We start from the raw sequence: 19,493 nt of genomic DNA on the forward strand, positions 1-19,493 counted from the left end.
GAGGGGTCCAGAGAGAGACGAAAAAAATTACGTCTTTTCAGCTTCAAACCATTTTGAGAAGATCCCTAAGATAAGATAAAATAACCTTTATTTGTCCCACAATGGGGAAATTCCAGTGTTGCAACACAGATTAGGTGCAGAAACAGATTAGGCACAGAAGTATAATCATAAAGAAACAGATAACTTATAAAAATAAAAGACTTTTATAAAAAAAAATCTTATAAAAAAAAATAACTCTTGTTTACAGCTGTTATATGGACCGAAAATATTGCACCAGGATGATTGACAATATGTCACAGTATTGCACATGATTATGAAGCTGAAAGACACATGCAAGTAAAATTACATTCACTAGCAAGGACCACGCCCCCCGCTATGATGCAAAGGGTTTGTTGGCTTACAAGAAACATGAACGACACAAATGGATGCTGTTTTGGGGCTTCTGGTGATGAGGGCTGTAGGCTCCAGGCCTTCGATACGCCCATCTAGGACATACATTTGAATAATAATTAGAAGAGAGTCAGAGGAAGGGGCATGAAGTCACCAACGCTGATGTGTGTGGCTTGGATGCTTGAATAGTGAATTTAAGATAACAAACTGTCTTCAATGTTCGGCACATTTTCTAGCAGTTTATGTCTGAAATAAATGTATTTCATATTAAGAGATCTCCGGTGACATTTCTGAAGACCAAACTGCATTCCAGGGGTCAACAGTGGGCCACAGTAAAATGCACGTCAACAACCAATTTTCATAACCTTTAAAAATATCTCGCTCTGTCCTAACATTAAAAGTTGAGTTTATATTGTAGGCTGTATAAAATATAAACTGGCTATAACTTGCTTGATGGCGTGAACAAATCCGGCCCCTCACATTTAAACATATCCCCATGCTCATGTACTTTACAGAAGACGTACTCCCACATCACCAGAAAGCGGTGGTAATAATAGAATGAAAAACAACAATATCCTGTGATTAGAGCAGGACCTTCGGAATAAAGAGGATTTGAGGCTTAACATTTTTTAAGACGACTTCATGACGACACGACTTCTGTTCAGGGTTCTTCTGTAGTGTAAGTGAATAAATCATTTGCATAAGGATTAGCCACGATTCAGTATATTTCGCTCTAGTTCATACTCGGGATAATATCAGTGACGCCAGTACAACTGATTGTTCAGTCATTGTAATTACTGCTAATTGATGTGGGTGGCTCATTAAAGTTAAGACACCTTTGCATTGGTGTTTTACGTGTATTTTAACTGTGAAAAATCATAAAATGTGTTCTTTTTTCAGTACTTTCTCTTATCTTCTGAAATTAGCAGCATAACATGATTGGTATTGCTGTAGCAACCGCTGCCCTGGAGTTTTATTGGAGTCTTTCTAATTGTTTGCTTTGTTCTATTTTAGATACGGCTGAGTCTCATTAAGTCCTGTAGTCTTGGTCCAGGATCCAGGATGGTTTAAATATTTACAAAATATTGTGCCGCTATTTGACCGCGTTTTAGCGCCGTTTTAGACCGCGCCGGGTTAAGGTTAGGGTTAAGGTTAGGGTTAAGGTTAGGGTTAGGTTTAGGGTTAAGGTTAGGGTTAAGGTTAAGGTTAGGGTTAGGGTTAGGGTTAGGGTTAAGGTTAAGGTTAAGGTTAAGGTTAAGGTTAAGGTTAAGGTTAGGGTTAAGGTTAGGGTTAAGGTTAGGTTTAGGGTTAAGGTTAGGGTTAAGGTTAAGGTTAAGGTTAGGGTTAGGGTTAGGGTTAGGGTTAAGGTTAAGGTTAAGGTTAAGGTTAAGGTTAAGGTTAAGGTTAGGGTTAGGGTTAAGGTTAGTTAGGGTTAAGGTTAGGGTCAAGGTTAGGGTTATAAGGGAAATGTCGCGGTCCCTGAAACTGCGCGGCCATTTGACCGCGCCGCGGCTCTCCAGCCACGGCCTAAAAAAAAATGAACATGAACTAACAGAGCATTGGCACCATCCACTGGCTGCAGAGGGAATTAAACAGGTTCATAAACTTCATCAAATCATAAACACCTGGAAAGTTCTCTTGGAGCAGTTAGTTGTACTGATCGTGATTATACAGGAGATATTCACAAAACGAGTCTGGCAATGATTTATGGACCTTAAAAAACAGCAGAGAAGGTTCACAGAGCAATGTCACACATCGGGAAGTGTCGGGAGTGTTTTTGACACTCGGAGGTAAGAGGACTTTCTAACCAGGATTCATCAAACCCTCGTGAATGAAGCAACAAAAAACTTCAGGTATGTTTTTGATGAGGGAACAAAAGCTCAAAAAAGTCTGTTTAGAATCATATGCGTCCTTTAAGCCTGGCCAGTGGATGATTTTGGTCACATGTTGGTGTTTAATGTTGCTTGTGTTTACTGTTGATCGTACACGGCTCAGGCTGCGACCAAGATTACAAAATATCAGACGCGCTTGATCTATGGCAGCACGTATTTTGTGGTTTAATCTTTCTCCCTTTCTCACTGTTGGACCCACAATCCACTATTTTGAGCCACAACTCAAGATTTGGTCCCGCAATCAGAAATCTTTCACCACAGACGGCTAAAATGACCTACCTGGAGATGTATTGAGCTTCATTCACGCTACTTTGATGAATCATGTTTAGTAAGTCCTCTCCCTCTGAGCCTCCGAAAAAACTTGGTTTAAAATGTCCTATTTTTGTGTCGTGGCAGGTAGAGCTCAAAAGATCTCCCGTGCCATTTTGAGTCCATAAATCGCCAGACTTGTTCTGAGCATTCCTTGTTTATTTATTATCTGCCTCAACTCACGCCCATTACACATACGCATGTTTGAGGCAAGCTAGCTTTAAATTACTTTGGTTTTGTAATGGTTTCGCTCTTGTTTATTCCTTGTCTGTTTTAGACCTGGTTTAGTCTGTGTGATGGACCTGGTCAAGTCCCATTTTAGACCTGGTTGAGTTGTAAAATTGAACCTTCCAGTGAAAAGCTTGAGAACCACTTTTCTCGGGTTTAATATTAGCTCAGTGGACAGTAAGGTAAAGGCAGACAGAAGCAGGAAACAAGTGTAGCGCACTCCGAGAGTGGAGGGAGGGGTGTCCGCAGCAGACAGTTCTAATAATGCTGTCTCAATAACACATTTCACTGTACAAGAAGCATTGGTCTGAATCCACAGGGCTTTGTGGGGGCCGTTTCTCACCAAATGTGCACAAAATGTACCTCTCAGACTTATCACATATCTCACAGCTCCAGCAGCTCCGCCAGCGGTTTTCTGTCAGATGCTATCGCACTGACCGAGGATATGTATCTGGATTAGTTTATGACCTGGTTTTTCTTCATGCAATGTTGATGTTGAAAAGAATGATTCAAACCAGATGTGAAACCAGTCAATTATTCTATGCCTAATAAGATAATAAAACTAAATTATGCTAATCTGCTCGAATCGGGATACATTTTTAGAATTCGGACATTTACAGCCATTACAGTGTAGGCCGATTAATCGAGTCATTGTGACAAGTTGCATTCTATAAAGTCATATTTTGGTCATCGTAATAATTGTAATAAAAATAAACACCTTTTTAGAACAAAGACGGCAGCTTTGTGAAATTTAAAATGTCAAAACACAAACATTTTCATATTTCTTTGATCATGTATCTAATAATGTAATGTGTTGATAATGTATTTGAAACATCCCAAAATGCAATAGAACTTATCTTTTGACCATTGACGAATAGAAAAAATTGTGGTTACAGTCTTATAACAGTGAGAGCAAGACTGTTGTTAAAATATCTGGAACTTAACTAAATATCTTGATTTGTTTTTGTTTTTTACTATTTTAGATGCGCATTTTTACACTTGATTACTGCTACTAGAAATTCTTGATTAAAGTCAACTTAAAAAGGGAAGTGGAATCAGCAAAAGCCTTTAAAACTGTCTTTCGCATAAAAATAAGACTAAATTCACTACTTATGCCCAAATGTCCTGGAATAGAAGAGCATCGAGTAGGCTCTGGTTTGGTGGTGCTTCACTTCCAGCAGTGTGAAGTGTGTCTGGAGCACGTACAGTTACATGTGATCATTAGAAGCAGGTTGATTCCCTCCCAGGTCGTTTCTTCTCAAATCAAACAAAATGAAACATCAAAGACCGTATGAGCGTGAGGTGCCAGGATGTCCCTGGGTTATCTTCATTCATTTAAAATGTTCTAGTAACCTTTTGACCTCAAGATGTTGGAAAAACATGGAAAAATAAAGAACATTTTTTGAATTTTCTCTTTGTTTATCATTTTTTTCACAGTTAGAATTGGTAATATGAAAAAATCGTCATATCTACCAATCATTATTTTATTCATTGATTTTATTTTGTCTTAAAGGACACATATTACGCATTATTTGTGTTTTTATTGGCCTCTAAACAAGCTGTTAAACCTTTGTATTGGCATCATGTTTTAGAACTTAAAATAATGTATCTCCCACAAGTTACTTTTTCCCAGTCAGATTTGGTGGTAGCACTCCATCGACTATCAACAAAGGGAATTACCATGGGGGAACCAAACAAAAGCTAGCTTCCCCCGACATGCTGACGTAAGCATGCAGTTGTAATGAATGTAATTTGAAGAAAGTAATGCTCAGAACGATTCAAGCAATGACTTATGGACTAAACACAGCACAAGAGACCTCCGAATCTCTAAGACGTTATGTCAAATATCTGGGAAACTTGAAACCGGGTGTTTTTGTGAGGTTCAGAGAAGATGACATTGTAACACAGTTAATGAAACAAGCGTGAATGAAGCTGAATACAACTCCAGGTATGTTTTTGACAAGGGAACAATGAAAGCCAAAAAAATGGCTTTCAGTTTCCCAAAAACAAACAATGCAGACTTTTAATCAGCGCATTGGAACAACAGTCACATTTAATCCAAACCACATGCTTTTATGACTGTGGCTGTGGACCTGTCAGAGATTCAAAAAATACCCCAAGCTGCTGATTGACGATTAGAAATGACAGAAAATTAGACTAATAGCACAGCCCCCGTCCCAGAGTTGAATCAGGCACATAAAGATCAATATTGGCCGACACAAAGTAGATTTTTTTAATCATGATGTCAATTGTAATCAAAATCCATATTGAAAGTTGCTGAATAGGGACAGAAATGACTGCTGCAGGCTAAACAGAGCTTTGAGTCCTGCCAAATAATAGTGCCGCGCTAAAGGTGTTTTCCAAAACCTTTTTTTAGAATCCAAATGTAACTCTCTCTCCGCAGTGTGTGCTCAGGGTTCTACTTCAGCGATGAGCGATACACATCAACACTTCAACAGCACATGCTACACACTCATGGTCACGTAGAACAGCTCCACTCTCAGCCAGAAAGTCTTTTGTCCCCCGAGACATCCGACTGCATGGCTCACTGACGGAGCAAGGATTGATTATTGTCTCTATGGAAGCAGTAGGCTGCTTTGAAATTTCCTTCAGCACATCCATCTATCTATGTATGTATGTATGTATCTATCTATCTATCTATCACCATGGCCTCGGATTTGGAGGTGCTGATTCTCATCCCAGCCGCTTCACACTCGGCTGCAAACCGTCCCAGTGCAGCTGCAGGTCCGGGTTTGATGGAGCCATCGGGACAACATCGTCTGCAACAGCAGAGATGAGATCCTGTGGTCCCCAAACCGGACACCCTCCGACCCCTGACTGCGCCTAGAAATTCTGTCCATAAAAACTATGAACAGAACCGGTGACAAAGGGCAGCCCTGGCGGAGTCCAACATGCACTGGGAACAGGTCTGACTTACTGCCGGCAATGAACACAGCTCCTGCTCCGGTCATAGAGAACAATAACAATTAAAATTGACTTAAATCTAGCACTTTGACTATAAATTAGACTAAAAAAGGACTAAACCAGAGACAAAACCAGGACAAACACAGGGCTAAAACAGGATTAAAGTAAGACTAAAACAGAGAAAAACCAGGAATAAATCAATACAAAACATGGTCTTAACCAAGGACTAAAGCAGGACTAACCCAGGGAGAAACCAGGACTAAAGCAATACTAAAGCAGGACTAAACCAAAGAGAAACCGTGACTAAAGCAAGACAAAAGCAGGACGAAACCAAAGAGAAACCGTGACTAAAGCAGGTCTAACATAGGAGTAACACAGGACAAAACCAGGACTAACACAGGCTAAAACAGGACTAAAGCAAGACTAAAACAGGGAAAAAACTGGAATGAATCAAGACTAACAAAGGACTGAAATAGGACTAAAGCAAGACTAAAACAGGACTAAAGCAGGGGCAAAACCAGGACTAATATGACACATAGACTCTCTGAAAAAGTACCAACTTGTTAATTTGTCCACCTCCCGTCTATAACTCATAAAGGTTATCGAGACAATGCAAACAAATATTGGAGGTATTATTCTGTTGTTGTTGTTGTTGTTGTTGTTGTCGTTGTTGTCGTTGTTGTTGTTTGAAGCGTGAGGAAAGACATTCAGAAAAGCCATTCACGCAGCAGACTTTCCTCGTTTTTTTCCTCCGCGGTGTCGATGGCTAACCTCCAATCGCGGCGCTCTTCACTTGTGGCTGTCAGTCCACCTAGCTCTACACCTCAGCGAGCCGCCGCAGACACACTCGACAACAACACGCACGCGCTACACATCAACACGGAAATCGCACTTTAAACAACACTGCGACTTGCGCAAAGGTGCTAAATCTTCTGGGCAAAGACAGCACGTCCGTCAACACCGATAGATACATAACTCCGGACGATATGAGGCGTTTAATGCGCCCGGGCACGCCGAACCGTGTCCGGCGCCAGGGCGGAGATTCGCGGAGAAATGCATGTTGACAGCCGGGAACGTTTGATTCACACACGGAGACGCCGCCAAATCAGTGCATGTGTAAAAGGAGGAGAGGAGCGGCAGTGACAGACAAACAAGGCCAGGGCAGGGTAAACAGCAGCACACTTAAAAGGACCTCTGCTTGAAATGTGTAGAGTACTAAGATTTACTAGTTTGGGCTTTATTTGGGGAGGTGTGGCCCGTTGTAAATGTAAATGACACCAATCAAGATTCAAAAAATCTGAGGAAGTAGAGCAAAATTATAAAACATTTTGATGACAGAATTCTATCCAAAAAATTGCATAATTTTACACACAAGAAACACATTTTTTCGACCTTTTAAACATCGACGCAACAAACATAATACATTTGTTCTCTTTTATTTACATTTTTTTCATCAGTTAATTTCTGCGTATTAGGGTATCAGAGGAGTTTTGGCCCAGTGTAGTAACTAGGTTAACAGTTGAGGAAGTAAATATCTCAACTTCAAAAAATTCAAAAAATAGGCACTTTAACCTTCATTTGTTTCAGTTCAGATACATAAAGTTCAACCAAATGCAAATAGGATCGTGTATTTAAAGGGGACATATCATGCAAAATCAACTTTAAGGAGTTTTTGACCTTGTTATAATGGTGTTTTCTCATAATTAGTTTATTCAAAGTTTTATTTTTGATTGATTCCTGCATGTTTGACTAATCCTGTTTTGTCCTGCAACTGAAAAGATTCCTGTTTTCACCTACCCCCTATCCCCGCCTTAATCCCTGTACTTAGCTGCAATTGTTTGAAAAATATCCCGTAGCAAAAAAATGTCACGTAGCAAACATGTAAAGGACAATCTGCTGCTTGTTACGGTGAAACGCCAATGTGAAGAGCTTATCCGCGCTGCAGTTTTGAACAGGAAGTCAACGGACCTGTTTCGATTACCAAGCCATTATAGAGCAATATTGCAGTTTACGATGAGCAAAAATGTTATTATATTATGTATTATATCATTATAATCTACTTTTCCCATAGTTCATTTGGAAGTTCCTGAAAAAAGCATCTCTCCTTTAATATATGGTGTATATTTTGTAAAGGTTAAATTGAACCTGTGTCATATCAATTCAGTTCATGATTAAATTAAAGTAATAACATAACCCTATTTTATAATTACACTCGCTCCCTCTGAAAGTTGTGAAAAGCACTTATAAACTCATCACAGTGAATAATTAGGATGCAGAGAGTGTGAGGGAAATGTTTTGACTGTTCCATTTTTCACAACTTCAAAATAAATCAAATACAGTGACTTTTACCAACACATACTCAACCCTTATAAATGCACTCTAATAAGAATTATGACTATTTTATTGGTTTATATGGACTATTCAGACACTAAAACCAATGCCAAAGTCCTTTTATACCTAAAAGATATCTCGAAGCCTTCAGTCCCCATATTTGAAGCAAGCAACAACATCTCTCCGTCTCTTCTTCTTCACCGCCAACAAATAAAGTGTTTCTACCCCGACGACAACAATTCATCATCCTCTCCCCTTCATATCACGCGCAGCATTCCATCTCTTCAGCAAACTCTCCATCGGACCTCACTCATTCGTCTGTTAAAATAAAACTATCCCTTTTACTACAGCGACGCACACGGACGAGGCCGGCGTGAATACTGAATGCTCTACAGAAGTGTGCCATTTCCCTCCAAAGCTGCGGCGATGCGTGAGAGGAAGCGTGCGGCTTTGATGAGGTGCATAACTTAACACTGGATCCACACGTGTGCTGACACTCTGCTTTATCTCCACGTAATGTGAACACGGAGTATGGGACGGAGAGAGGGGTGATGGAGAGGGGGATGGAGGGAGAGGGGAGAGGGAGGGAAGGAGGGAGGGAGGGGAGAGATAAGAGGAACAGAGATAAAGCGGATGAAACAAGAGAGAGGGAGGAAGCGGGGAAGAGAGAGTGTGGAAAACAATAGAGCCGCAGAATGAGAGGAGGGGAGAGGGAAGGGGAGAGGGGGAGAAGAGTTAGAAAGTAGAAAGAGAGTTAGTAGAGAGACAACGGGAAGCAAGGGATGGAGATAAAGAGAGGAGAGTGAAGCAGAGAGAGAGGGGGGAGAATAAGAGAGGGAGGAGAAAAGAGGAAAATAGATAGAGAGGAGGCAAGAGAGAGGGTGACAGACAAAAAGAGTGAACGTGTAGGGGGAGGGATATTTAGAGGGGAGGGAAAAGGAGAGAGCGGGAGGAGGAATAGAAAGAGAGCAATTTAGAAGAGAGAAATAGAGAGATGAAGGGAGGAGAGTGGGGCAGAGAGAGAGAATAAGTGAGGGAGAGAGGGGAGTAAAGTGAAAACCAGAATGAAAGTAGAGAGCATGGAACAAGAGAGAGAGAAAGAGGCAGCGGTGGAACGAGAGGGTGAAACACAAGAGAGAAACACAACGAGAGAGTGAAAAAGGAAATGTAAAAGGTGAGAGGGAAGGAGGAAAGAGTGTAAAGAGTATAAAGAGAGAAGAGAGACAAGGGGAAGCAAGGGATAGAGATAAAGAGAGGAGAAGAGTGAAGCAGAGAGAGAGGGGGGGAGAATAAGGGAGCGAGGAGAAAAGAGGAATGTGAAGGGGAAGCGGTATTTGGAGAGAGGAAAGGAGAGAGTGGGAGGAGAAATAGAAAGAGAGATATTTAGTAGAGAGAGATGAAGGAGAGTGGTGCAGAGAGAGAGAATAAGTGAGGGAGAGAGGGAAGTAAAGTGAAAACCAGAATGAAAATAGAGAGCATGGAATGAGAGAAAAAGAGAGAGAGAGGCAGCGGTGGAAAGAGAGGGTGAATACGAAAGAGAGACATAAAGAGAGACTGAACAAGGAAATATAAAGATGAGAGAGAAGGAGGAAAAATATATATATAGTATAAAGAGAGGAGAGAGACAAAGGGATGTGAGGGATAGAAAGAGAGCTAGAGAAATAAAGAGGGGGAGGGATGAAAAAGAGGAACAGAGATAGGGAGAAAGTAGTGAAAAGAGGGTGAAGACAAAAGAGACACGGGAAAAGAACAAGAAGGAAATAAAGAGGTGAGCGAGAGCGAGGATGATAAAAAGAGACTTAGAAGAGAAGAGAGGGACAGAGGAAAGTGCAGAGAGGCAACGAGAGAGAGAGAGAGACAGGGGGAGAAAGAATTGAGAAAGTGAAGAGAAAAGAGAGAAAGACAAGAGAATGTGAAGGGGAAAGGGACATCTAGAGGGGGAGAGAGAGGGAGGAGAGATAGAAAGAGAGACAATTTGCAGAAAAGAGAGAACAGAGTGACAAAGAGAAGCGGGAGAGAGAGGGAAATATAGTGAAGATAAAAGAGCGAAAGACAGCGGAGGAAGATATAACGGTAAGAGAGAGGGGGAGAGAACAAACTAAAGGGAGGAGGAAAGAGAGAAAGAAAAAGAGAAGGAGGGAGAGAGGTAAAAAGAAAGGGAGAGAGGGTCGTGTGAAGAGAAAAGAGGATCAGAGATAAAGAAGATGGAGAGAGAGAGAGAGAGAGAGAGAGAGAGAGAGAGGCGGGGAGGTAAATATAGAGGGGTGAGAGAAGCGGGAAAGAGAAGGGGGGAAAAAGGGGGAAGAGAGAGTGAATAAGATAAAAGAGAGAAATATAAAGTGAGGGTAGGTAAGAAGAGAAGAGAGAGAATGATGCGTGGCAAGAGGGAGGGAGAGAAAATGAAAAAGAGGGAGAAAGTAGTGAGGAAGAAGTGAGCGAATGAAAAGAGATAACAATACTGAACGAGAGGGGAAGGGGACCGCTATAGAGAAGAGAGAGAGAGAGAAGAGGAGAATCCAGCCCCGCCTCCTCTCTCCTGCGGGCGGCTCATTAAGGGGGGAGGAAAAGGACGGGGAAGCCAGTTACCCGGCAACTCAATCAGCAAATCACGTTCAACGCCAGCATCCGAGACTTTGACTTTTAACAAGCAAACTGACTGTAACGTGGCTTTGTGCAGAGCGAGGGGGACACTTTACCATGTGACTGTGTGTGTCACGTGACTTCAGCCTCACAGAGAACACCTGCATGACGACGCCCTCTGCTGGAAACAATGGGGAGTGAAGCTTTTTGCTACGTAGAATTAGCAGCGAGGCTATTTCCGACATGACGTTAGCGAGTAAATGCTTCATATTGCGTTATTAAGGCAATGTAAAAGCTGAAATTGAGGCATATTGTGCCGTAGCTCTCACAAAGCATCCTTAGTATTGAGTTAGGGTTAGTACAGCTTTAGTGAAACAGGGTGGATCAAATGTTTCATAATTAAGATGCAGAAAGCGCACAGCGGTCTGATTTGGATATGAAGTGCAGGCAGAACGAAAGTGGAACCATTTAGAAGAAAAAGTTGTGTAGGCAGCTTTAATTGACGTTTACAGTGACGTACCAGAAATAGGTTTTTATTTAATTGTTTCAGATCGATATTGTGATTTGAAATGTCCAATAATAATAAGAAACCATCCATGAGTGTCAGAGTAGATGATAACTATTTAGAACAGGGCTATTCAACTCCATTTTCCAGAGAGCCAGAGTTTTCAGAGGGCCAAGGCCTCTGGGCCGAGGTGCACAACGCGCCATTGTAACAACATTTTGGATTGCACAAAATATCCCCAACACTGTTTCAATAAACTGAGTTAATACAATAAAATATCTACTGCTAGATTAGATTTTTGTGAGAAATAACAAACAGAATTGCTTTGCAAAATTGCCCATCCAGTTCTGAGCCAGAATTAAACTAGGACTAGACCAGTACCAACCAGTTCTGACCCAGAATCCAAACAGGCCTAAAGCAGAATTAAACAAGGACTAAACCAAGACCAAACCAGGTCTAAACTAGTGCCAATCCAGGATTAAACCAGTAAACTTTAAAAGATATATACATATTTGGAAGATGGGACGTGGGCCGAAGTCACTCGGACAGGCCATCGAATCACTTGGATGGCCTGATTTGGCCCTCGGGCCTTATGTTGAATAGCCACGATGTTGAAGATAAAAGCTTAATGTGTCTTCTTCAAATCTCAAGGTTACATAACATCCTAGACTCTGTAGGTAAAGGTTAGTCTTGACTTTATTGTCCCCATGAGGAGACTTGGCCTCTGCACATCCTTCAGTGTCGCTGGGTTAAACTGTCAGCTCACAAACCCATCTCCAGATCTTGAGCTTGGATTGACCAGGACCGACTTAAGATGTACCTGTGCTGAACATCCTGTACTCTTTTACATATTCTCCCCTCTCGTCTGACTTTAGCCGCCACATAAAGATTTAAGCAGGATTACCGACATGTGGATGTTCTGCTGGGAACTGGCCTGTTTCGCATGCAGCCGGCAGTCGATCTCACAGACACAAAGAGCAGGTCAGCGATACGTGAAAGAGGCAGAGAGTGGACTTAACATGTCCCAGGGCCTCTCGGAGAACACTGAAATATTCCATAATTCCTAAACTAATGTGAGAATCATTGGGGGAAATCATCAGATCTCGGTCAGGTGTACCTAGCGGGGGGATTAGACTGTTGTTGCATGTTTTAGGCTGAAGGGGGAAACAGACACAGTTACAGTCCTGCTTCGTGTGTAGAGTTTCAATGTGTCTAGTCGGGTTTCTTCCAGGCACACCGGTCATGCTACGTAACATTTCTGAGACTCGTTACGTTTAGATTTGAGATGTTTGATTGAAAAGGCAGATTCTGTTCAATTGTGCATTGTTAACAAGTCCAGAAATCAGAATCGGTGACCCAAAACTCCCAAACTAGGAACGTTCTTTGGCGACATGGTGCCACTTGAAACGATGAACAATGATGTAAACCCTCGATTTTCAACAGGCGTGCTCTGGAACTCTGGAATGCCTTGGGGTATTGTCAGATATTTACCCTTTGGGAAGTCCTGAACATACTTCTAGACCAAGACAACTGCCAAATTTAAAGAACTGGATGGCACAGACATAATTTGCCACGTTTAATACCACTAAACATAGGCGTAAACTGTGCAAAAGAAAAGGCATGCGTACAATCCGGTACAAGAATCAGATGTATTTCAGAACATGTCTAAACTGCAGGATTATCCCAGGATTTGACTTCACCACACAGCTGAAGTATGGGAAACGCTACCTTCACTTTGTTCACATCCGCTATTCTTTTGGGGGGAAATCCAGATAACAACAACCAAAGCGGCTGTGAGAAAATTGTGAAAGCTGCTGTTTGGCGATGACTGCTTTTGTTGTGATTTGAAGAACATGAGGCAAGTGGGAAATGAGCTATTGATCTGAAATACAGTCAACGCGAGCGAGAAGAGCGAGGAGAAAAGACCAAGAGAATCCAGCGAGAAGAGACGGCTCATCGTTATTCAGGGCACAACCCGCGTGTTTACCCAGGAGTTTTCGACCTCGATCCGCGCAGACTAAGGTAGAATAGATTGTAGCACAGTGTGAATTTGTTCCATAGGTGATCATTAGAACTCTATGGGCGCAGCGATGTTCAAACAAACAATCTCTAAATGTCAATTAAGGTATTGCGTCCATTATAGTTTGTTGAAGTACCATATTTTCTGGACTATAAGTTGCACTGGAGTATAAGTCGCACCAGTCAAAAAAAGCGTAATAGAGAAGAAAACGTGCGTAGCATTTTGGGGGGAAATTTATTTGATAAAATCCAAGACCAAGAACAGACATTTTATTTTGAAATGCAGTTTAAAATAATAACAGATTAGAGAACATGGTGAATAGGTGTATGTATGCTAACGCTAACACCTTCAGCTACATGAGGCACAGACAGAACTGTGGTAAGTGTCTGGTATGTTAATGTAACATATGAACAGTTATTCAGATATCTATAGCATAAAGAACATGCTAACAAGTTTACCAAAGCATCAGTTTTACCCCAAATCACTAAATCCATTGAATTCTTCTTCCTCTGTGTCACTTCTAAACAACTCTGCAAACTCCAGAGGTAGAGGAAGTGCAGATTCTTCTTCTGCGTCGCTTAGAGCCTAGAGCGCCCTCTTGCGGTTGTCAGTGTGAAGATAATGAATAATATCACATATAAATCACTCTAAGTCACACCCCGACAAAACTATGAAAAAAGGTGTGGCTTATAGTCCGGAAAATACGGTAAGTCATTTTGTGGCTGTATCCGTTTCATAGAGATATTACCTATAAACCACATATAGTACAAATTGGTGATGATACACTCAGCATTCTAACAGACGCTTTGAACACAATCATGAGGTAAAATAAGTCATTAATTTCAATGTAGAAGAACTCAACAACTGCAAGAGCGAACGCAGACTTTAGCTCAGGGTACACAAACCAAATACAGATACTGAGGCACGGGGAGAACAAAACTGAAAAATGAGAATAAAAATGAAATGTGTTTACTTTTCTCGAGTTATGTTATATGGTTAAGATCCAATTCTGACTCAACTTTGAACCGTCCCATTGACTCATAATGAGAGTTTTATCACGCCTAACCACGCCCCCTAACATGATAAGATAAGATAAGATATTCCTTTATTGTCCCACATGGGGAAATTTCATTGATGCAACGCAGGTAGATAGATGATGATGATGACAACGTGACAAGTGTGGAGTCTGTTATGTCACTATTCTTTTTAAAAATGCCTCATCTATAGGCTATAGGTGGTTCGTTTGACCATAGACTTAATCCGTCTGAGCTCTTGCTGCTTCTCCGTTGGAAATGTGTCAGCGAAGACCAAAAATGCACTTTCTCTGATTGTGAAACGGGCTGGCAGGCTGACCGGAGGGCCACAACGAAGCATGGGGTTTATACACACCAGCCGGCTGCAGAGACTAAGCTCCAGAGTCACGCAGGACCTGAGCCTGAACTGCTCTGTTTCAGGACTTGCCACCGGGGCAAAGACCAGTCGTGCCACAATGCAGGACCAAACGATACAGCGACAGTTTCATCCCAGCAGCTCTTAAACAAGCTCACTCGGCGTAATTGAATTAATTGATGAATCCGTTATGTGTGTTTTTTTTTACACTGTGTACATGCATGTTTTAATCACTGCAAAACAATGTACCCAAGGGAACGATTAAAGACTCCTAACCTAACCCGTTTAATGCAGCGATGCTTAAAACACACACACACACACACTTGTGCATCTTCTCACATTGCTCTGAGTGAGTGACAGATTGGACCAGTTAAAGTGCAGTGTGAACTCTCAATGACAAGAGGCAGACCACTCTTATTAGCCACAGTGTAAAAGCAATAAGCCTACATAGCTGAAACTCAACATAATCCACACTCATAATGAACACACACAATAATAAGAATACTATTAAATAAGATATCACTGTTATTTAAATCCATGTAATACGTCGTTACACAAGGCAGTTTTGGAAAAGCCTCCCGGGAAACGCCTGTAGGTGAACCCAAGCCAAGTGATGGATCGCGCGGCTTGTCACAGCAGTGGAGCCCTTTAAGATGTACTTCTGAAATCAAACCATTCAATCACAGTGATCTGTCAAACTAATGAATTACGCTGCTGCCCCCACAGGGCCAGACGCACAGCCTACAAGCCGCTCCGCCATCACACTTCAGAGACTTGACGAATGCGTCCCCCGGCTGCGCGCGGCACCGCTATCTCACAACCGTAAATTCCAATCACGGCCAATGGGAAACTTGTTAGGACGGTTAATAAAGCGTGATTCGACTCGTAATCGCGATGACCGCTTTGAAACTCGCGACACACAAACGACGTTAACTTTGGACGTGCGGATGTCTATGGACTAAAGAGGACGCAGTGATGTCGCATACCGCTGCCCCGCACGACCACCGCGCGTCCCCGGCCCCCGCCTCCCCCGTTCTGGAGCCCAAACCCGCAGACGGAGCTCACGGCTGTGCTGGTGATCCACCGCAAGGATCACGTCGACGTCACGCACACAACACACAACACAACACACAACACAACACACAACACACAACACACAACACACAACACCACACACATCAGAGCCGCACTTTGCCGGAGGAGGCAGAGAACGCCGCAAAGAGCCAGACATCTCGCCCTCGCGGCACTGCGGTATCTTTTACCGTAGCGTGATGTGTGCCGCACCAAAGAGCGCGCGCCCCGTGATCCTGCCGCCCGTGCCGCCCGTGCCGCCCGTGCCGCCCGTGCCGCCCGTGCCGCCCGTGCCAAGGACCTGAACCACCTGTTCAGAGCGTGCACATTGACAGGGGCCACGCACAGACTGGCACAGACTGCGGTCCGTTTGCATCAGCACATTAACAGTGAGAATGGGGCGCGTCATTGAGCCTTTTAACTCAGGACAAGTTCAATGAAAATGCCGTATGACGCTGCGTGAGCGCGCGGGGCTTTGCCTCGGTGCAGAGGGGAAACACGGGGGACACATTTACAGCAGAGACGCAGAAGAGCCGCGTTCTGCAGCTGGACGCGGTGTGCGCGATGCTTCAGAGGCGCAAGTGTGAGGGAGACGCACTCACCGATGTGGATGATAGAATCCGTCATCACCGACTTGCACTCCAGGCTCCAGAACACGGCAACAAGCAGCAGAGCCGACACAACTTTCATGGTGTCCAAAAATATTTCCTCCAAATGCGCGAAACCACAGCCCAGTGTCTCGGGCAGAGCAGAGAACCGCCGTCTCTAGTCCATCCGTGAGGTGCCAGAGGAAATTCCCTGAGTCCTCACAATGGAGCTCCTCCGCGGAGCCAGACGTGTACAAATCCCCGGGATGTCGCAGACTCGTGCCCAGTTGAAACTCCTCCAACGTTAAATCACAGCGCGAGCACGGCGGAGCGTCGAGCGGAGGCTCCGGTGATGCGGCGCTTCTTCAAAAGAACTATTGTGAACCAGTTGATTGCGCAGGGAGAATCGGGAGCTGTAATCAGCCCGATTCTCGCGTCTGGAACAGGCGCAGTTCCCTGCACCAGCCTCACACAGCGGCAGCTCAGAACAAACCCACGGGCAAAACTTCCATTTCTCCCCGAGCTTTAATTCTCCTCCTTCAGCTCCTGGACAGCAGCTCGGACTTTGTGGAGTGACAGCAGGCCAAGCGATGGAGAGGCTGTCACATGGCATCACCAGAACAAGGCTCCATATTCCCAAACGATCTCCGGGACCCGGGGGGGGGGGGGGGGGGGGGGGGGGGGACGCGCTCCTCACGCGGGCGGAATATAAACGATGACGAGCGAAACCAGAACGCGGAGGATCCTCTTTGCGTTCTGCAGAGCCAAAAGGAGCAGCCTCCACTTCACTGTTCACTACGTCCAGCCCCAGCGCCGAGGAGGCTGTGGAGAGCGGCTCTGCGCGTCCATGTGGGAGCCACGGGAGGGAGGGGGTGACGCGCGGAGCGGGAGGAGAGGGAGGAGACCCGGGAGCGGGAGGAGAGCCGGGAGAGGGAGAGAAGCGCGTGCGAGTGGAGAACGGAACCACCGACTCGGACAGAGGGACGGGATGTGGACGGGCTTCACCCTTTTGGATCGTGCGGGTTTTGACACTGGACATCCGTATTGTGACCGGGCTGGAGCGCGTTGCCCCGGGAGACACTGTGACGTTTGAACCGGTTTCTCCTTGTTTCTTTTTTTTTTTTACATATGTCACTATTATTCACTATTATTTTATTCATCTCTTGATCCGCGCGAGCCGGTTAGATTTGACCCAGCGCGGCCTACAGTGGGTCGCGCTTTAATCTGGGCCTTGGATTAGGGATTAAAGTGGGCCACGGTGGACAGTGGATCCAAGGAGCAGCTTTAAAGCAGCTCTGCCTGTGATCTCATATTGTGTATACATATGCACTGCTTAACCTTTGTGAGATACAAGAGAGAGAGGGATAAACACTGAAGGAACGTGAAGAGGAACGTGCTGTGTCCTCTAAAGACCGGGCCAGAGCCAAACCAACGCCTCCAAATAATGTTTCGACTGAGTTCTGTCATTATTTTGACCTTAGTCCAGTTTTGGTTGATGGAAATGTCCTCTTAATTTAGTTGAATTAATCCAAAATTGTTGTATTCGACCAGAAAATATATATTTTTTAGCTTTTTTCTGCATGGGACGCTGAGTTTTTACGATTACTTTTTATTATTTGACAAAAATATCAGTGCATTAGTTATTTCAAGTACGTTTTATTTAGTCTTATTTGGCAAAAATAAATATGACGTTGATGAAAAATTATGACAAAAAATGAAATAAATGAACACTGAAAAGCCTCAGATGTGGTTGTGTTTGCCAAAGGAAGACGAGCTTATACGTCTTAATTGTTAATCGCACATAATTCTGCACAATTTGCTAAAAAGATGAACACTAAATGTTTATCCACGATCACATCTTTGGAGACGAACAGTGGCAACACTTTCTGAGGACTTTGAACTTTGTGTGAGTTTTTGTTTCATGAGGATTAGAGTCAGTGATTACAGGGATGTGACTCACAAACACGTCTTCACCTCCACTTCAGTTCTAAACTAAGAAGTCTTGGATGTTGTGATGTAACGGAATCAAACCTGTTCATTTTCCACGTAGATCTTTCAGAAAAATCTACATTTTTTTCTTTATTCATTCCCTTCTGTCCGTCATCTGACATAAGAGCGTTATATGTCACATGACCAAATGATTTACAATAAATGATTTACTTTATCACCAGGAAGCTTCTCTGTTGTTTTCTTCTTTTATCCACACTAACATCATCTTAATCTTTACCTTGTATTTGTATATGCAAAAGTACATTTATTCATATTTCTGATGTTTAAAAATGTAATAATTGTAATGAAAGAACATTCATTTCAGATGTTAAGAGCGTATTACAGCTCCTCCGTGGTTCAGGGTGTTTGGAATTTCAATTAAAGTGCAATAAATGTAATACTTATAATGAAAGGAAATAGTTTCTGTAAGTGCAAACTTTTACATCAACTGCCCCTGTGGCTCAGAGAATAGACTTTAAAGCAGCTCTGCTTGTGTACAAGTCTCTCCATGGCCTAGCACCAAAGTACATCTCAGACATGTTAGTGCCATATGAACCATCTCAGACTCTGAGGACCTCAGGGACCGGCCTCCTGCTGGTGCCAGAGTCAGGACTAAACATGGACCAGCCTCCTGCTAGTGCCAGAGTCAGGACTAAACATGGACCAGCCTCCTGCTAGTGCCAGAGTCAGGACTAAACATGGACCGGCCTCCTGCTGGTGCCAGAGTCAGGACTAAACATGGACCGGCCTCCTGCTGGTGCCAGCGTCAGGACTAAACATGGACCGGCCTCCTGCTTGTTCCAGAGTCAGGACTAAACATGGACCAGCCTCCTGCTGGTGCCAGAGTCAGGACTAAACATGGACCGGCCTCCTGCTAGTGCCAGAGGCAGGACTAAACATGGACCGGCCTCCTGCTGGTGCCAGAGTCAGGACTAAACATGGACCGGCCTCTTGCTTGTTCCAGAGTCAGGACTAAACATGGACCGGCCTCCTGCTGGTGCCAGAGTCAGGACTAAACATGGACCGGCCTCCTGCTGGTGCCAGAGTCAGGACTAAACATGGACCGGCCTCCTGCTGGTGCCAGAGCCAGGACTAAACATGGACCGGCCTCCTGCTGGTGCCAGAGTCAGGACTAAACATGGAACGGCCTCCTGCTGGTGCCAGAGTCAGGACTAAACATGGACCGGCCTCCTGCTGGTGCCAGAGTCAGGACTAAACATGGAACGGCCTCCTGCTGGTGCCAGAGTCAGGACTAAACATGGACCAGCCTCCTGCTA

At 43.7% G+C, this 19,493-nt stretch overlaps 1 protein-coding gene across 4 annotated transcripts in view; it reads right to left on the reverse strand.

The window, feature by feature from the left end:
• The window catches only part of grid2 (glutamate receptor, ionotropic, delta 2), a 788,159-nt gene extending 771,763 nt beyond the window's left edge, over positions 1–16,396 (reverse strand). For all 4 annotated transcript variants that reach the window (XM_072433310.1, XM_072433308.1, XM_072433309.1 and 1 more), the window contains exon 1: positions 16,243–16,396. In XM_072433310.1, the coding sequence (XP_072289411.1) occupies positions 16,243–16,330 (88 nt within the window). In that variant the 5' untranslated portion in view covers positions 16,331–16,396. The remainder of the gene's footprint in view (positions 1–16,242) is intronic.
• Between the last annotated feature and the right edge of the window lie 3,097 nt (positions 16,397–19,493).

The sequence above is a fragment of the Eucyclogobius newberryi genome, unplaced genomic scaffold, assembly GCF_026437365.1.
Source record: "Eucyclogobius newberryi isolate DKJ021-1_F unplaced genomic scaffold, fEucNew1.0.hap1 SCAF_6, whole genome shotgun sequence".
Lineage (NCBI taxonomy): Eukaryota > Metazoa > Chordata > Actinopteri > Gobiiformes > Gobiidae > Eucyclogobius > Eucyclogobius newberryi.